At 31.9% G+C, this 16493-nt stretch overlaps 2 protein-coding genes across 3 annotated transcripts in view; both read left to right on the plus strand.

The window, feature by feature from the left end:
* The first annotated feature begins 45 nt into the window (after nucleotides 1-45).
* Nucleotides 46-8612, plus strand: LOC106132682 (protein lethal(3)malignant blood neoplasm 1). The gene is made up of 4 exons (XM_013332166.2): nucleotides 46-113; nucleotides 4647-4797; nucleotides 7041-7172; nucleotides 7420-8612. The coding sequence occupies exons 2-4, from the start codon at nucleotides 4647-4649 to the stop codon at nucleotides 8481-8483; spliced, it is 1347 nt and encodes a 448-aa protein (XP_013187620.2). The 5' UTR covers nucleotides 46-113; the 3' UTR covers nucleotides 8484-8612.
* Nucleotides 8613-12435: 3823 nt separating this feature from the next.
* LOC106132448 (uncharacterized) overlaps nucleotides 12436-16493 on the plus strand; it is a 28832-nt gene continuing 24774 nt past the window's right edge. The window contains exons 1-2 of one of the 2 annotated variants that reach the window (XM_060945065.1): nucleotides 12436-12791; nucleotides 16418-16463. In XM_060945065.1, coding sequence (XP_060801048.1) covers nucleotides 16437-16463 — 27 coding nt within the window. In that variant the 5' untranslated portion in view covers nucleotides 12436-12791; nucleotides 16418-16436. The remainder of the gene's footprint in view (nucleotides 12792-16417; nucleotides 16464-16493) is intronic. The other variant, XM_060945066.1, reaches the window with a different exon arrangement.

Below are 16493 nucleotides of genomic sequence, written 5' to 3' on the forward strand. Positions count from 1 at the left end.
GTACGTATTAATAAATTACGAGAGTGTTGTAAAGAATCGGACAGTCTCGTGTGAACTCTTGCGCAACGGGCCGCGGAGCCCGGCCTATACTGTGACTTACAGGACGACACAAGGTAAAATTATGATTGAAATTGTCTCATTATATCAATCAAAGTTAGTTCAAATGTTATAGGTAAAAGTTAAGCACGTTACAATTTCTTATGAATCTTTTGAATCAAACCTTTGATAAAAATGCATTTACATTATTATACGTGCTGTTGTGTAGGTATGACAATGTTGAAACACATAAATATGAACTACATGGTGTTTAATCTACTTTCTCATCATTCCCATCTAACGAAACTAATTTGTGCATTTTTTATTAGTCGACCTTTGGGTTAAGCAGGGAAATTAAGTGGGTGTTAAAGTAATTATCGGATAAACCTACATTTAGTGCGGGTTTCCTTACGATAATTTCCCTCACCGTAAGAGCATCGGTTAGTATTCAAACTAATGTACATAACTTTGGAAATAGTCATTGGTACATAGCCGAGGTGGGATTTGAACCTGTGCCTTCTGCGCATCACGCGTTCTTTCATCACCTTACTGATTCGACCACCGACGCTCTTAGTATTTACTCAGATATAACTACATTTATGTATCTTAATAAGCAACTACACACTAATAACATATATACGAGTATTATTAATATAATAAATATACATTACACACTTAAATAAACAATACAATTATTATGAGCATATACTGAAAAGGAAATTCTTTATATACATAAGTATATAATAACATTTATGTCACTCAAATGCCTTAAATGAAATGCTCAGCTCTCGATGAGCTTGAGAAAGACAGGGTAAGACGAAACTCCTTATTACTCATTATATGTATTGATTCGTGCGTAAATGGAAACACCTAACACTATGGGTAATGGGTTCTGAAACAATCCTAAAAGGTTACCTTCTCAATACTTTATGTTGAAAATCTTAATCTTTAAAATTTCACTTCTAACGTTAGAAATCTTTGTTTCTCTTTAATTCTAAATGTATAAAAGTGGATACTGAATCACTGTCATATCAACACAAAGTCTTTATATTATGGCATATGAGAGAATATCCCGAAATTTCTCGAAAATAACGAGATTTTCTTTTAAATTGGGCGTAACAGCAGGCGTAGACTGCGCCTGTACAATAACTTTCCCTTCCACTACATATCTAACAGACAAATATTAAATGTATTCCAAAAAGAAAATTCCTAATTTCACCTTAACTACAGAAATATTATTAGTACCCTTAAATCCTATAATCAGTTACAATTCTATAATCAGTAACTATAAATCTATTAAATTTACCAAAAATAAATTATAAAGATTATCATAATGCATAAACCATTTGAAAAATATTGTTAACCCCAAATTCAATGTATTTTAAGCGAAAGAGGACTTTTGGACAACGCATACATTGAATACCAAATATACAGTACCATATAAAAGCAATAAGGATTTCAAATTATTGCTTACAATAATAATTCATTAAAACTTTCACGTGTACGTTTATTATAAAAAACCATTAAACCTGTTCGACAGGTGTCTTTATTGCCATTTTATGATTTAAATTTTATATAGTAATATGATATTGGTAATTTATTCAAGAATTTGCAAGATTTATCCGCCAATGCTAGTTCAATAATCTTTGAATTTCGTTAGGCAAATAATTTGTAATGCACCTTTGTTAATGTAGAATATTAACCCTTATAATACAGTCAGGTAAAAGTACCCAAAATGGCCAATCTGAGGATACATGCTAGACTTGTATTTCTTCAAATTTTGCTGCTATCCTTAATGAATATATATGTTCCATGATCAGGTCAACTAGTGGATTGATAATATTTAATATAACGGTATTATATTCTTGTTTTTAAAAACTTCACGTGTATTTATTATTAATGGCGTATTAATTTATCTAAGTAACCCATGATTTATTGAGTCAAATAAAATAGCATAATGACTAAACCTGTCGTACTCCTTTTTTGATTATTTTATTAAATATTGATGCCCTTGAATAGATGATTTCAATTTGTGATTAAAATTTGAATAATATGAGATATGATATAATACATCGAAGTTACGCCTTCAACGATATAATATTAGTATGTCTGGTATAAACAATTACTCGAATACTTTAATTTATAGATGATAAAATACTTAATAAGGCCCATTTGTTAATAGTATTTCTTACTTAAATATGTCACATTAAAATACTGTTATGTGAAAATAGAATTTAAAAAAAATTGTCTCACAAAGGTCGGATGGGCCTGATTACGATTTTATAGGTCTGGTAGCTCATTTGACCTGCCTATTCTAGTTATTACGGATGTTGTCGTACAGGTTTTATTATTAAAGTGTGTAACATGTACAACAATATATATATTAAACTAATTAATTGAAATTAACGTACAGTCCTTCAAAATGCATAATGAATATCAAATGTTTAAAAAATAGACTGAAAGAGTATAAAACGTTTATAAATTAGAATGTCTTTTTATTATTAATTATTTATTAATTCTAATAATTTCATATTAAACGTTCACCAAATACTGTTAAAGAAGATAAGTCATTTAAACAAAAGTCCGAATTCGATTAAGTTCATATATTGATGCCGGGAACCACACGAAAAGAAGAATAAGACCACTTCATCTCTTTCCCATGGATGTCGTAAAAGGCCACTAAAGGATAGGCTTATAAACCTGCAAGCAACCTGTCACTCTTTGAATTCAAATTCCGTCATTATGCCACATAGCTGAACGTGGCCTATCAGTCTTTTAATGATTGTTGACTCTGTCTACCCCGCAAGGGAAATAGTGTGATCATAAGTTTGTCTATTTAGGAAAATTTTAACAGTACAGCTGATAAAAGCATTTAAAAATATAAGGAAGTAGCCATAAATCAATCAGAAACGCCCATACGCTGTTAACAATTAGCAATAACAGTTAAGGTTACAGAAGATGTTGAATTTAACATCACCGTATTTTTTTACATTAATACTTTATGCCGACCTCATATTAAATTGTGTAAGGTCTATTCCGGAAAAAAAAATTTTGTGAATGTGATCTGCAAAAGTAATTTTAAGTATATTTAAAAGACTAATTTAACTCTATGCCAATTCTGCTTCTTTATTTAACTAGAGAAATCATTAGAATATCTTTAATAGAAAAATGACCAATCACAATTATAAGCATACTGTGAGCATACGAATTAGGCGTAATATTTCCAAAATTACTTGGGTTCAGTCAATTTCATCGAATTATTAAAAAATCTAATCGCTTTATCTTCGTGACATCCGAATGCCACGCGATATTCAAAAAATATTTCTACGAGGTGATAATAAAACGTGACCTTACCAGTACCTACTGAGAGTTTTAGCGAATATTTTCAAGGTGCGTAAATATCCGGCTATGCGTAACTTAATGTGTAGTATCACCTATATATTTAAAAAAGACACATAAAAACCCTCACGTTCCCCACATTTAGCTGCTTTTCTTTTTTCTTTAATAAACAACTAATAAAAACCATCATTATACAAATAAATATATTTTAATTGATTAAAATGCAAAACTTTTAAATCTGTATTTAATTTAATATTGGATTCGATAATGACAATTTTGCCACCCACAAGTCGAGCAAAGTTCCAGTATTAGGCCTACTACCGCCAATTCAGTCAAATTTTCAAGACTGTTGGACTGTTTAAAATATTAGTGTTGCTTAGCACACAAAATAAAAATATTTCATACTTTATATACGACCAAAAACAGCAGATAAAGCCGCAGGTGACATTATTTGTTGGCTTTGAACTACTATTAGGATTTTCCATAGCGATTTGTATATATTAGGTATAGTGGTGAATTTGCCATGAATATGGATCCAGTTAATTAAAATAAAAATTATCAAGTGTCATTATCTCATCTTCGATAAAATACCGGTTTAAGTTCAATAGAACATGCGGTTATATTAAAATATAAATTACACATTAGTTTTCGTAAAACTGAACCAAACGACTTATTCTACATTCCTAAAACAGTTTTATCTTACAATACTAAGAATAATATACATATTTTCTGCCCATTAAAATAATGTTGAACAGTAGATATAATTAAGTTAATTAAAATTACGTATATAAACAAATAATGAATTTCTTCCAAGCAAGTTTTGGATCCTATACGCAAACTACGGCGGTAAATAAGCGAGCGTTGCCTTAAAAGCTTGTAACTCTTTAAATAATTCTTAAATTTTTAAAACATACATTTTTTTAATACATACCTTACTACGAGTACCTTTCATATAAGTATAAGTTAAAAAGTTATCTATGAAATTGCCAATATCAATAAAGAAACAATAAATTTATATTTTACCGTAAGCTGTTATCAGAATTTAAGGTGGTTTTAATTTATAAAAGAGTGGGCAATAATATTTTATGGATAAGCTTAATTTATGACTTGACTGTGCGATATAAGGTTGTGTCTAATTTTGTAGTGAACCGAATTCATTATCATAAAACTAATATGCAATTTGATAAATTTATAAACATAATATTATTGACCTGAGAAATTCCTCTTGAGAACTCTATGAAGATTAACACATTGTTTCTTTTTAATTCCAGATGTTTCCATCATCTAGAAGACTCTACATACTAGTCACGATATTGGCATGTTTCCTTCAAGCTCATGGTGCTGATAAATATACGGATGAAAATAGACCATATGAATTTGGCTTTAACATCGAAGGAGAACAACACAGGCATGAAAAGAAAGGTAATGGACATCTTCATCTCATCTCTCAAAGCTATAAAAATGTGTCAAGGCTTAACAAAAGTTAAAATTTTAATGTAGGTACTTCTTATCACTTCAAAATAGCAGTACTGGGAACGAATAACATAAAAGGAATACTAAAATAAAATTCACGGAAATAATTAATCCAAGTTTTAAGGTAGCTAGCGAATATTATAAATTTTGTTTTATTAAATATTTGAGAATTAAATTAATGACACTCATCATAATCCATATCTATTTAAATAATCACAGTCACATGCGAAAAAAGACGCCAATTAGCGTGTTAGCATAAATTTTGTTTTGCGTTACAAAGCGTGACTCCGAAATTTAAATATTTAAATTTATTTCTTGTAGAATATTTATTTTCTTAACATTAAATAAAAATGCACCAGCATTTCAATTGTTTGAGTATTTACGACATATAATTAATATTTATTACACGATTTCAACTAAAAATAAAAAAAAAATATTTTTGATAACTGAAATTTCTAGTATATGTACAGTGTTTTTATTTGCTGTTACATACATACATACATACATACATATAGTCACGTCTATATCCCTTGCGGGCTAGACAGAGCCAACAATCTTGAAATGACTGACAGGCCACGTTCAGCGTTTTGGCTCGATGGTAGAATTGAGACTCAAGTAGTGACAGGTTGCTAGCCCATCGCCTAAAAGTAGAATCCCAAGTTTATAAGCCTATCCCTTAGTCGCCTTTTACGACATCCATGGGAACGAGATGGAGTGGTCCTATTCTTTTTTTATATTGGTGCCGGGAACCACACAGCATTTGCTGTTAATGTTCCTATATATTTAAAGATCTTTAATTACTCTCTATTTTGTAATCAATTCACACAAACAATAATTCTATTGAACGTAAGACACCTATCGTTAGCAGTCCTTAAATATTTATTTTAATAAACCCCTAAAAGCAATTAATACTGGTTCATGTTTTTTTTTTTAATTTAATAACTATTTTTCAAATTATCAAAAGTATTTCTGCATATTTTGTAAACATAAAACAGACTAGACGACGCCACCCGTAGCTTTGTCGCGTTTTTTCATTCATTAACATCACTAACCAATAAATTTTCTTAAATTTTATAGGTTAGTATATTATACATCTAATTGTCAGTTTTGACTTTTACGTCACTTTGAATAAAGAACATTCATTATGAGCACATTATTTGATAATCTACAAGATAAGAACTGAATGAAGCATCTAAACCAGGCACTTAACTTTTATTTGAATAGTCTTTTTATATACGTCTGGCACATTAGACACGTTATCATAGAAGCAATCGTTAACACGATATCAATATAATTATGTTTTTAATTTAGCTACTGATATATTATTGAAGGATAATTCTTAAACATTACTTATTTATTAAAAGGATGTAATAATATCATGTTCATCATGTAGTTCTATATAAAACGTATCTTTTTTTTTATTTGATTTTTAAGAACTACCTACAGAAAGTATTACAAACATCACGTAACTAGGTACGAGATTTAGATAAATCTCATCTTATTTAATCCGTCTTTAGTAAACACATTTCTCAATATAAATAGCCCCTAATGAAACGGCATATGACATCATGCGCTAAATTGGCTTAAGTAAACTTAAGTTAACAGCACATTATTGAACCAGCAATAAACGAGTATTCGATAATGATAAATATTTGATTTCATCACAATTTCGATCGTACTTCCTCGTCAATTAGGATTACATTGAAATCATTATTAATACAAAACTTTTGAATTAAAAAATCATTTATAATTTTTGACCCTCTTGTAGATTAAGGAGATCCCAAAACATTTTTAGTTAACGTGTAGGTAATTTCAATCTTTGATTAATATCTTCAAAACAGCTAACTTAAATATGATTATTTATAATTTGGTTTTGATTTATTAACTAAGCAAATAAACAAGGAGAATGTGAATATAGAGAAGGAAATACTCAGACGAAAGACCTTGATCAAATCCTGAGAAAGTTACGTTAGAATAACGAGCTTGTTATGAATGTGAATGAAGCGAAGGAAATATGCAGATATCGCGGCAAGTGGAGAGATGTAGTGTTTGCCTACCTTTCCGGGAAAGGGGCATATTTCTATATATGTATATTATTAATTAAATCACATGATTTAAATATGTTTTCAAAGTTTAGGATGAAAATTGCAATAATGAGCGATTATAAAATATAAGCAATGTGTTTGTTTCAGATGAGAAAGGTTTGATCATGGGTGAATTTGGGTTCATCACAGCGGATGGAGTGTACCACGTCACAGTTTATGCAACAGATGAGAATGGGAATTTCAAAATCTTGTCAATGAAAAATATTCGTGTAAAACCATGTAAGTAATCCATGCTAATATTATAAATTGTTTGTTTGTCAGTCTTTCATGACATAACTGCTGAACCAATCTCCTTGAAATTTAGCAAACATATAGTGTGGAGTACAAAAAAGATTGTACGGAACGCGAACTTTAAGTAAATAAAATAAAATAAAAACAAGAGTAAACAGTATACTTTTATCAAACCACTTCAATGGTAAAGAATCAAAAATTTCAGTTTAACTAATCTAATCATTTGGTTTTTTAGATCCAACTGGACCCGAAAGACAAGGTCATTCGCTGCCACTCCCACCGTCTCAATCCCAACCAGGGCCGCAGCCAGGACCGCAGCCAGCGGCACCAGCGCAGACTCCACCCAGAAATATTCCAGGACCTGTCGCACCAGCGCCAGCTAAAACTTGCTCCTCCTGTAGTATTCCAACTACTACCACTATTAGACCAGCTTTACCAAGTGCGCCCGTGGGAAATCCAAACTATCCTTCTCAAGGCAACACCAATTATCCATCACAAGGAGCTAACGCAAACTACCCAGGATCAAATGCAGGCAGCAATCCTCCACCGGGATCTGGAAACCCTAACTATCCAGCACCAAATGCACCTACTAATTTTGCATCAGGGCCAAGCAATACTAACTCTCCTGGTTCCTATCCAGCTGGAAATTTCCCATCAGGCGGGGGCAATCCAAACTATCCAGGACAAAATGGTGGCAATAACAACCAAGGACAAAATTATCCAGAATCGAATGGAGGAAACGGTCCACTTTCCGGTGGTAATCAAAATTATCCAAATTCTCCTAATTATTCTCAAAATAATCCTCAAGGATCAAATTACCCCGGTCCAGGACAACAACCTTCTGGTGAAAGAAATCCAAAACAGTATGAACCTCAGCAACCAGGAACTCCGCAGAAACCGACTTTGACCTACGCACAAATGCAAATAGTCGATAGTAATACCGACATTCACAAAAAGGAACCGAATGAAAGAGATGGGTTACCTGATGGCCTCACTAAAGATGATATGAGTAAACTCTTGTACACATTTAACTACACGGTTGGGTTCCATGGGCATTTTGAGGAAGGCTATGCTAACGGAGCTAAACAGGGATACTATTTTGTAACAGGAAGGAACGGAGTGAGAACAAGAGTAGATTACGTAGCTGACGAGAAAGGCTTTAGACCTAAAATCACTCAGGAAGTACTAGACTTACTATCTGATGATGTGCCAAAACCTGAAACAGAAAAAGATGAGAAATTCGGTTTAAAAGGATACGAATTCAAATGGCTGTACTACCCAGTGGACAGTAAGCGTTAGAAAACAATAAAATTGGTATTTTCAAATTATGCAGTTACCTGATATTGTTAATTTAAGTTTAATTGGCTTTAAGATATTATTTACATAATCTTTTACTTATAGAATTTAACTTTAAACACTGCCTAGTGAACTGCCATAAAAATAATATTTGTAAATAAAATATTAAACCATTTTAAATAGTTTTAATGGAATTCCTATAGATATGATAATAGTACATTACGACAGAATTGTTTTAATAAAGTATGTACTGTGCCGTGTGGTTCCCGGCACCAATACAAAAAAGAATAGGACCACTCCATCTCTTTCCCATGGATGTCGTAAAAGGCGACTAAGGGATAGGCTTACAAACTTGAGATTCTTTTTTTAGATGGGCTAGCAACCTGTCACTATTTAGATCTCAATTCTGTCATTAAGCCAAATAGCTGAACGTGGCCGATCAGTCTTTTCAAGACTGTTGGCTCTATCTACCCCACAAGGGATATAGACGTGACCATATGTATGTATGAATGTATTTATATGAAAAGTTGTGAATAGCATTCAGATATTTTATATACTTTATTGCTGATCTGCAAGTATACAATATAAGTGTGAACATATTTTTTTTTATATTTATACACAAACATGCAAGTGTTCTTTGTTCATTTGTTCTCCCACGTTTATTAAAAGGGATATCAATGAAAATAATGCATTCCCTTGTGCTTTAATATATTTCATTATTATTCAAGTGTTTATAAACCTAGATATATAAAGCCAGAGTTGGTTTGGAAATATTTATTTACCAGATAAGTTCATTATCCCCTACAAGTTTCATGTGACTTGGAAAAGACATAAACGCGCCTCAGCAAAGCCGTAAAAAATTTCAAAATGATTTCCACTGTGGTTTGCATATGCCGGTCTGGTGGCAAAGAAAAAGTATAGTTTGTACCAACTATCCTCGCGCATGGATTGTAAAAGCCAGTCAAGGAAAAGAAAATTTAGACTCTTTCTCTGAATTAATTTCATTTGACTAGACGGATATTTTAAAATCTTGTAACTGTTAGGTCTGTCCACCCCGTAAAGAAGAAAGACGTGACATGAGTATACGTCGTAAACATATATTACGCCGTCGTTACGCCATCTACCATAACAACACTGAACTAAGTATACATACAAAAGTTAACACTTTTAGATAACTTTTATCAATAGTTAATCTATGTATGTTCATATATTGAGTGCTTTTAGGTTGCTTTTATATGTGAAATCTTTAATATTTCATAGTCTAATCACAAGATGTCATCTCAAAACTATTAATTTATTTTCAAAATAAAATAAAATAAATAAAATAAAATAAAAATATCTTTATTCACTCCACAACAAAATTGACGTGGATACCAATAGAAATCAAAATCTTAATACTAGTTAAGTTTAAGTAACATTGAAGGAGATAAGTTCTAGGGTTTTAAGATAATACGAGTAATAATACCATATAAAATAATCAATTTAGATGTGGAGATCTGGTGCCAACACTAGGCGTCAAAAACACCTGTATAGCAGGTCACCAGGTCCCCCCCCCCCCACGGAATATGGCACATAGGTATTAAATCTACGAAATGGTACAATAATTACAAACAAGTTTTGCGTGATAACCCCTGCATTCAGCCCTAAGACGTTAGGTCTTGGCATCAGTAAGATCGGTATTACTACTGAATGCAGAAGCCAGACATTATACACAAGGCTACGCTATGTACATACTTATAACTATATTTGAATAATAAAAATTCTTTAACACTTAGATTCCAAGAGAAATCGTCGAAAGTAAGGAGTAGTCAAACTAAAGGATGAAGCATATTCTCTGTTTCTTCATAAGAACAATGTAGAAGCCAGTTCGTAACAATTTTTTTGCATGAAAATTTGGTCAATGCGACAATAGAAAGTTTTGCATTGAGGTTTTTGTATAGAAAATGCCCTATAAAGCCAAAGAATCGATTGGAAAACATAGTATTATATTTTGGAAAAGAGAGTTTAAGTCTGTTGTTACGGCCCAAAATATCAGGATGATAAGTTAATGTTGAGTGAAACTTCAAAACAGTGTCTAAAATAAATAGTTGTCTCACGGTAAGTACCTGCCATTCATTATATAGGTCAGATGTTGGGTATCGAAAAGGTTTAAATGCACTTACTTTGAGGACTGCTCTTTGAGCTCTTTCGAGTGTTATAAGATTAGTGACAGCAGCTCCGCCCCAAGAGGTTATGCAGTATGTGATAATGGATTGGCATAGAGCCTTATAGGTCATTTTTAGAACTTTCATATCGGCTACAGGGCGAAGTAGTTTAAAAATATATATCAATTTTCTCACTCGAGAAGATAATAGAGAAATATGTTGTTGAAAGGTCATATTAGAGTCAATTGTAACACCTAAGTATTTAACCGTGGTCACTCTCTCCAAAGCTGGGCAACCACAAGCTAAGGACTCGCAAAGTGGGGACGAGAAGTTATGTGAAATTATCTTATGAGTGCCTGTACTCGGGAGATTAATATTTCTCATACTATAGATCATGTATGATGACTTTGTGGTGTTAAGTGTTAGAATGTTCTCTGCAAGCCATTGATTAACTCTATTTAAGCCTAACTGTGCGGATTTAAATACTTCGGGCCAACTATCTCCAATGAAGACAAGTGCAGTGTCATCAGCAAATGACAGTACGTTACCATTCACAAGCTGAAGGTTTGTAAGGTCATTTATGTATACTAAAAAAAGGCTAGGGCCCAATATGCTGCCCTGCGGGACACCAAAATGCAGGGGACAATCAGAACTGAGATGGGGACCAATTTTGACAAGTTGTCTACGGTCGGTGAGGTAGCTACGAAGTAGATTGAGTTGAGTACCACGAACACCCAAGGCTTCTAATTTCGATAAAAGACGTGGTATCGAGAGTGTATCAAAAGCCTTGGCGAAGTCTAGGTAGACAGTGAGGCATTTTTGACCCGAGTCCAAAGCATCAGTAATAAGAGAGGTTAAAGTATCGACCGCTTGGGAAGTTGATCGGCCCGTGCGAAAGCCAAATTGATTCTCAGATAATAGATTATTTTTCTCGAGATAATGGATGAGACGTTTATTTAGAATGCGTTCTAGAATTTTTGAAAGTGCGGGTAGTATAGAGATGGGACAGTACTGTCTTTTATTAAAAATAAGTCGTTACTTAGTTTAATGCGGAGTTTAAGGAGGAATTTTTTTCTATCACCGGAACTATATTAAAAAAGATACAAATAAAAATGGTGGAATACGGACTATTCGTAAAAAAGATTTTTCTCCTCCCCAAATGATCCCGTTTAAAAGAATAGTCGTTGCTTGAATTACAGGTTGTTTACTGAGTTTATAATTATCACTTTAATCAAAGTTAAGTCTGTATTAACATAATCATTGCGTTACTACATTTTTGAAACTAAATTGACTTAAGCATTATGATTTCATAAACAAACTATGTTTGTTATTTTTTAGACAGTAGGTACCTAAGTATACTTCGTGAATTACAGAAATCGGAAAAATATTAGACATTTTCAGCATATAATACAGGACATAAATCGAAAAATAGGAATATGTCTTCTGATTTCTTTGGTATTTTTTATTAATTTTTTATAAGAAAGATTAAGAAAATAAATCATTAAAAAAGGGAATAAATTACTGATTTAGTAATTCAGATAAATATGATTTCGAAATAGCTTCCACTTCATAGCTTAATGAAAACAATATCTACTTAGCAAAACAAAAGTCGGCCCGTTGACCGCAATTTTGAAATAACCAGCCTCATAAAGGACCATTACCCAAAACTTAACCGCAGTATACTATGACAATAGTTAGTTCAATAAAGAAAATTGCATAATGCGTATTCATGAATGAATCTTTGCAGCTACCAGCTGAGATAGTATCTCCGCATGGTTTTGGCGGGAAACCCTTACCAGTTGAAACAGATCCGGCGCGTGCGCAACACGCGTCAGACAAAATCTAACCCGATGAGATCGCGAACGCGACGTTTTGTCTCCTAGTCTTTTTGTAAGAAAAATCTTTTAAATGGAAGTATTGAGGACACGCCTCATTTGCTATTGTACTGATTCTCATTGACGCAGTGTGACTATGCATTGTTACTTTATAAAAGAAGTGTTAGTTCTACTTTCTTAAGTACACCAAACAATCCCTGTGACTGAATTTTAAGTACCGATTTTAAAGTTAATTATACTTAAAAAGGTAATTTTGACGACTACAAAACTGGTTTAATTAGAGGCTTCAAAGGAAAATAATTCAGTGCATATTAATACTTGACCTTTGGGAGGTATGATAATATTACAATAAGATAACAATTTTAAATAACAAGACTAACATGCAATAAAATATAAAAATATTAATTGATCTACATTGAAATAAAATTAATGAACTAACCAAATAAATTATAATTATTCATTTGTGGTTATCTGCAGTCATTATCATTTAACATCACATGTCATTATTTGCATTCTAGGTCACTTGCATATTTCTTGTTCAAATTCCTTACAATAAATTTATGTCACTTGTATGAGAACAAAAAAGAATATTCATCTTCATTATTTCACTGTTTTTTAAGTAGGTATATGGAACATTTGTAAGGATTAGTTAATGGTAATATTGTTTAATGACAATGGGCTTTGTCTACAAATTGATTAATTCGATTGTTTGTCGTTGTTACAATTAAGATATTATAGTTTTATTTACCTTCCTCACTATTTCCTTGGTGAAAAACAAATTTTAATAAAATTTAGGTTAGGTTATTGTTCTAAGACTCTTCTGATAAAATTTTTTAAATTTTTACTCTGAGTAACATTAAAAAAAATTAATCAATTTTAGAGTACAATATGCTGCTGTAATAGGAATGTTGTTTCATTGTGATGAATTATAATATTTCATGAGAAATTAATGAGGAGAATACGACCGGTACACATAAGTTAAAAATCGTGTCCAGGTAAAGGGACTTTTTATTTTCTTACTTGTTATTAAATTAAAATAAAAATAAATTATAATAAAAATTTGGCTTCATTATGTCTGAAGTCACAAAAATATCCACATTAACTACGTTTTGCCATAACATTGAAATATATTCAACAGTTAGAAAACTCATAATTTAAAAAAGGAAATGCCTCAAATGGATTTGCTATATAAATATTAATACGTTTTAAAGTTCAATGAACCATTTATTCAAAATGAGCCAAAACAAGAGCATCCATTCAGATGAGTTCAATCCAATAGGACATTTAAGGAAATTTACATCTTATTGCAGCATTTTGTGTCGCAAAACAATTTTTTATCATTGTTGGACTAAATAAACGTTTTACTATAACAAAGGTATGAACTACTCGTATGTCTTAACATTTTAATATAGTACAGTAATATTATAGAGATCATTTACCAATTATATATCTTTCAGTGTTTAAAAAACATGAAAACAATTGTTTGAACATTATTATATCAATATATAAACGAACACCCCAGTCACCTCTCCATTAGAATGTATCTGGGACAACGTTAGGAGGAAGATAAAGACGTACCTATACTACAATACATACATATACTAAGGGCATCATAAATCCTAGGATAAGTCATAAAGTTTTGGCTGTTACTGAATTTTCGACAATGTATCAACCTTAATTTTATAAATAATTTAAAAAACACGTTGCTTGTGAATGATACAGGGTTAATTAGATTATCAAGTATTTTCTAAACACTTCAATCAAGCTGCCGCTACCATATAAAGCAACGTTTCATTGCATATTCGTCAAAAAACTGATTTATGCGTGGTTAACCACTCAATTTAGACTGTCGATGTTTTAATTACCTGGTTTATTGATGATAGGTATTTCTCGGAAATTAAAAAGCGATATATTTTTAATCAGACATCAGGAATGAATTGGAGGGCAATAAAAATGACGCATTTCATTAATCTTTAGATATCGCCAACCTACTGTAGAGGAGTCCATGGTGCGTCTATGACCACGATCTTGGATTGGGTCAGTCAAATTTTAACACGAAGCTACTCTCGCCTATGCTCCACGATCTTTCCAAGGGAATATAAAATGTTGGATAATGGTTACACATCCAGCGTTTTTTTAATATTCGATAAATGTACAGACAAAACCGTCGGTTCCATGGATTCAATGGCATTTGGCGTGCAAAAAATCATGTCGTCATGGCCGCCAAGTGAGGATTTTAGAAAATTATTACGAAAGGCTAAAGTATCAATCAAAGGCTATTTATTTATAATTATGAGTCACTTTTAAAACAAGACTTCCTTTTACACACATTATCTTTTTTTAACAAAACTGTGAATTAAGTTTTAAATGTCGCAGTATTCTCAGGTCATATATTTTAAACATCCTAATTTAGTATAATTTTTTCTCGCACTTTTTTATCCTTAAAGGAGAAATATAGTAGTCACTAGTTTTTGGCCGCGGCTCCGCTCGCACACATTAATTCTTCTCAGTACTCTAAACTATGTTTGGATAAAATTTAATGAATAATCGGTGAAGATAAAGCGTGAAGAAGTAACTAGTACATACTTTTACACCTTTAATAACATAAGGACGGATATGGATAGTATCTTTTAATTTGGCGTAAGAAAAACACCAATGTCGCATTGGTCGATACTTATACAAAAGTTATGTTTAGACCAATATATTGGATTCATGTCATTTCACATTACCCAATAAAGCAACAAGTAACATAACAATACTCGTATTTATATCGATTCTGATTCCGAGATCGCGGAGGAAATAACTGCAGTGTAGAAACCACAAATACCACGCTTCTACTAGCTTTATCAAGTTTCATATTCAAGCTTCCCGTTTTATCGTATTTTCAAATAGGAAAAATGTGTCGTACAATCATGTTACCTATCGTTTATTATTTAAATTTTTAATTGCAAATTGTTATAGTTATAACAAATCCCCAAGTTTTCACTCAAGTTAAGAGAACGTAGACGACACTCATAAAATTAATTCACGCTCTTATTAAAAACGCCATAAGGTAATGAAAAATAAAGTAACATAATTGTTTTATAAGTTGTTTTATTCCTTTCCAGTAAACAATAATATCTAGGCACACAGGAGCACTGACCAAACTGGTATATTACATTATTGATTGTCTGATATTACACAACTGCGCAGTTTTTGGCATACACCACATATGGAACATACTCATAATAGGTACAAATACGGAGGTTTCATAGTCATGCATTCTATTAGTAATGAAATGACACCTATCACCGTCATACATCAATCTCGTCAATATCAAGTGACTTATTGTTATTCAGGGAACGATGCCAATTTCACTATCGTTGAGTGTCCCATTGCGTGAACACTTTCTAGTATTGTAAACATTACCTTTATTACTTTAATAATTAAGAAATAAAGAAGTAATTTTATGTATGAATGTACCTCTGGAGTAAAAATTAGGCTTGAAAGAAATCAAACATATCAATATAAAAAACGTTCATATTTGTAAAATTGTACAACACAATCAATCATAGGTACCTATTCAGCGATTTAGTGTTTATGTTTAGGTAGGTAAACATTTTACACGTTTTTGCAAAATTAATGAACCTTTGAACATCTCTCAAAATAAAAAATCCTGACTTTCTGACATTAATTTAGAGAACCTTCCAAAAAGCTTTTGTATATAATAACCTTGATGGTGTTACAATTAATATTTCGCATAAGAATTATTCATACTTCCACATCAAGGTCAGCATGACGATGTCAACAAGCATGCATGCCGCTTTAATGGTGCACCCACGCTTAACCTTGGCTAAAATATGGAGCAGTAATTTTATTAATAAACGTATGTTCTTTTTTCATAAACAGATTAAAATCTTCCAGGAGATTTATACACGAGGAAAGGAATATAATTAATAACCTTAATGTTTTATTTTAGGTCGCTTCGGGGATGAAAAATGCTTAAACAAGAATTGCTATTGTTGGTAAGTAATATCTGAAATATTTTTGATTTG

Source organism: Amyelois transitella, chromosome 7, assembly GCF_032362555.1.
Source record: "Amyelois transitella isolate CPQ chromosome 7, ilAmyTran1.1, whole genome shotgun sequence".
Lineage (NCBI taxonomy): Eukaryota > Metazoa > Arthropoda > Insecta > Lepidoptera > Pyralidae > Amyelois > Amyelois transitella.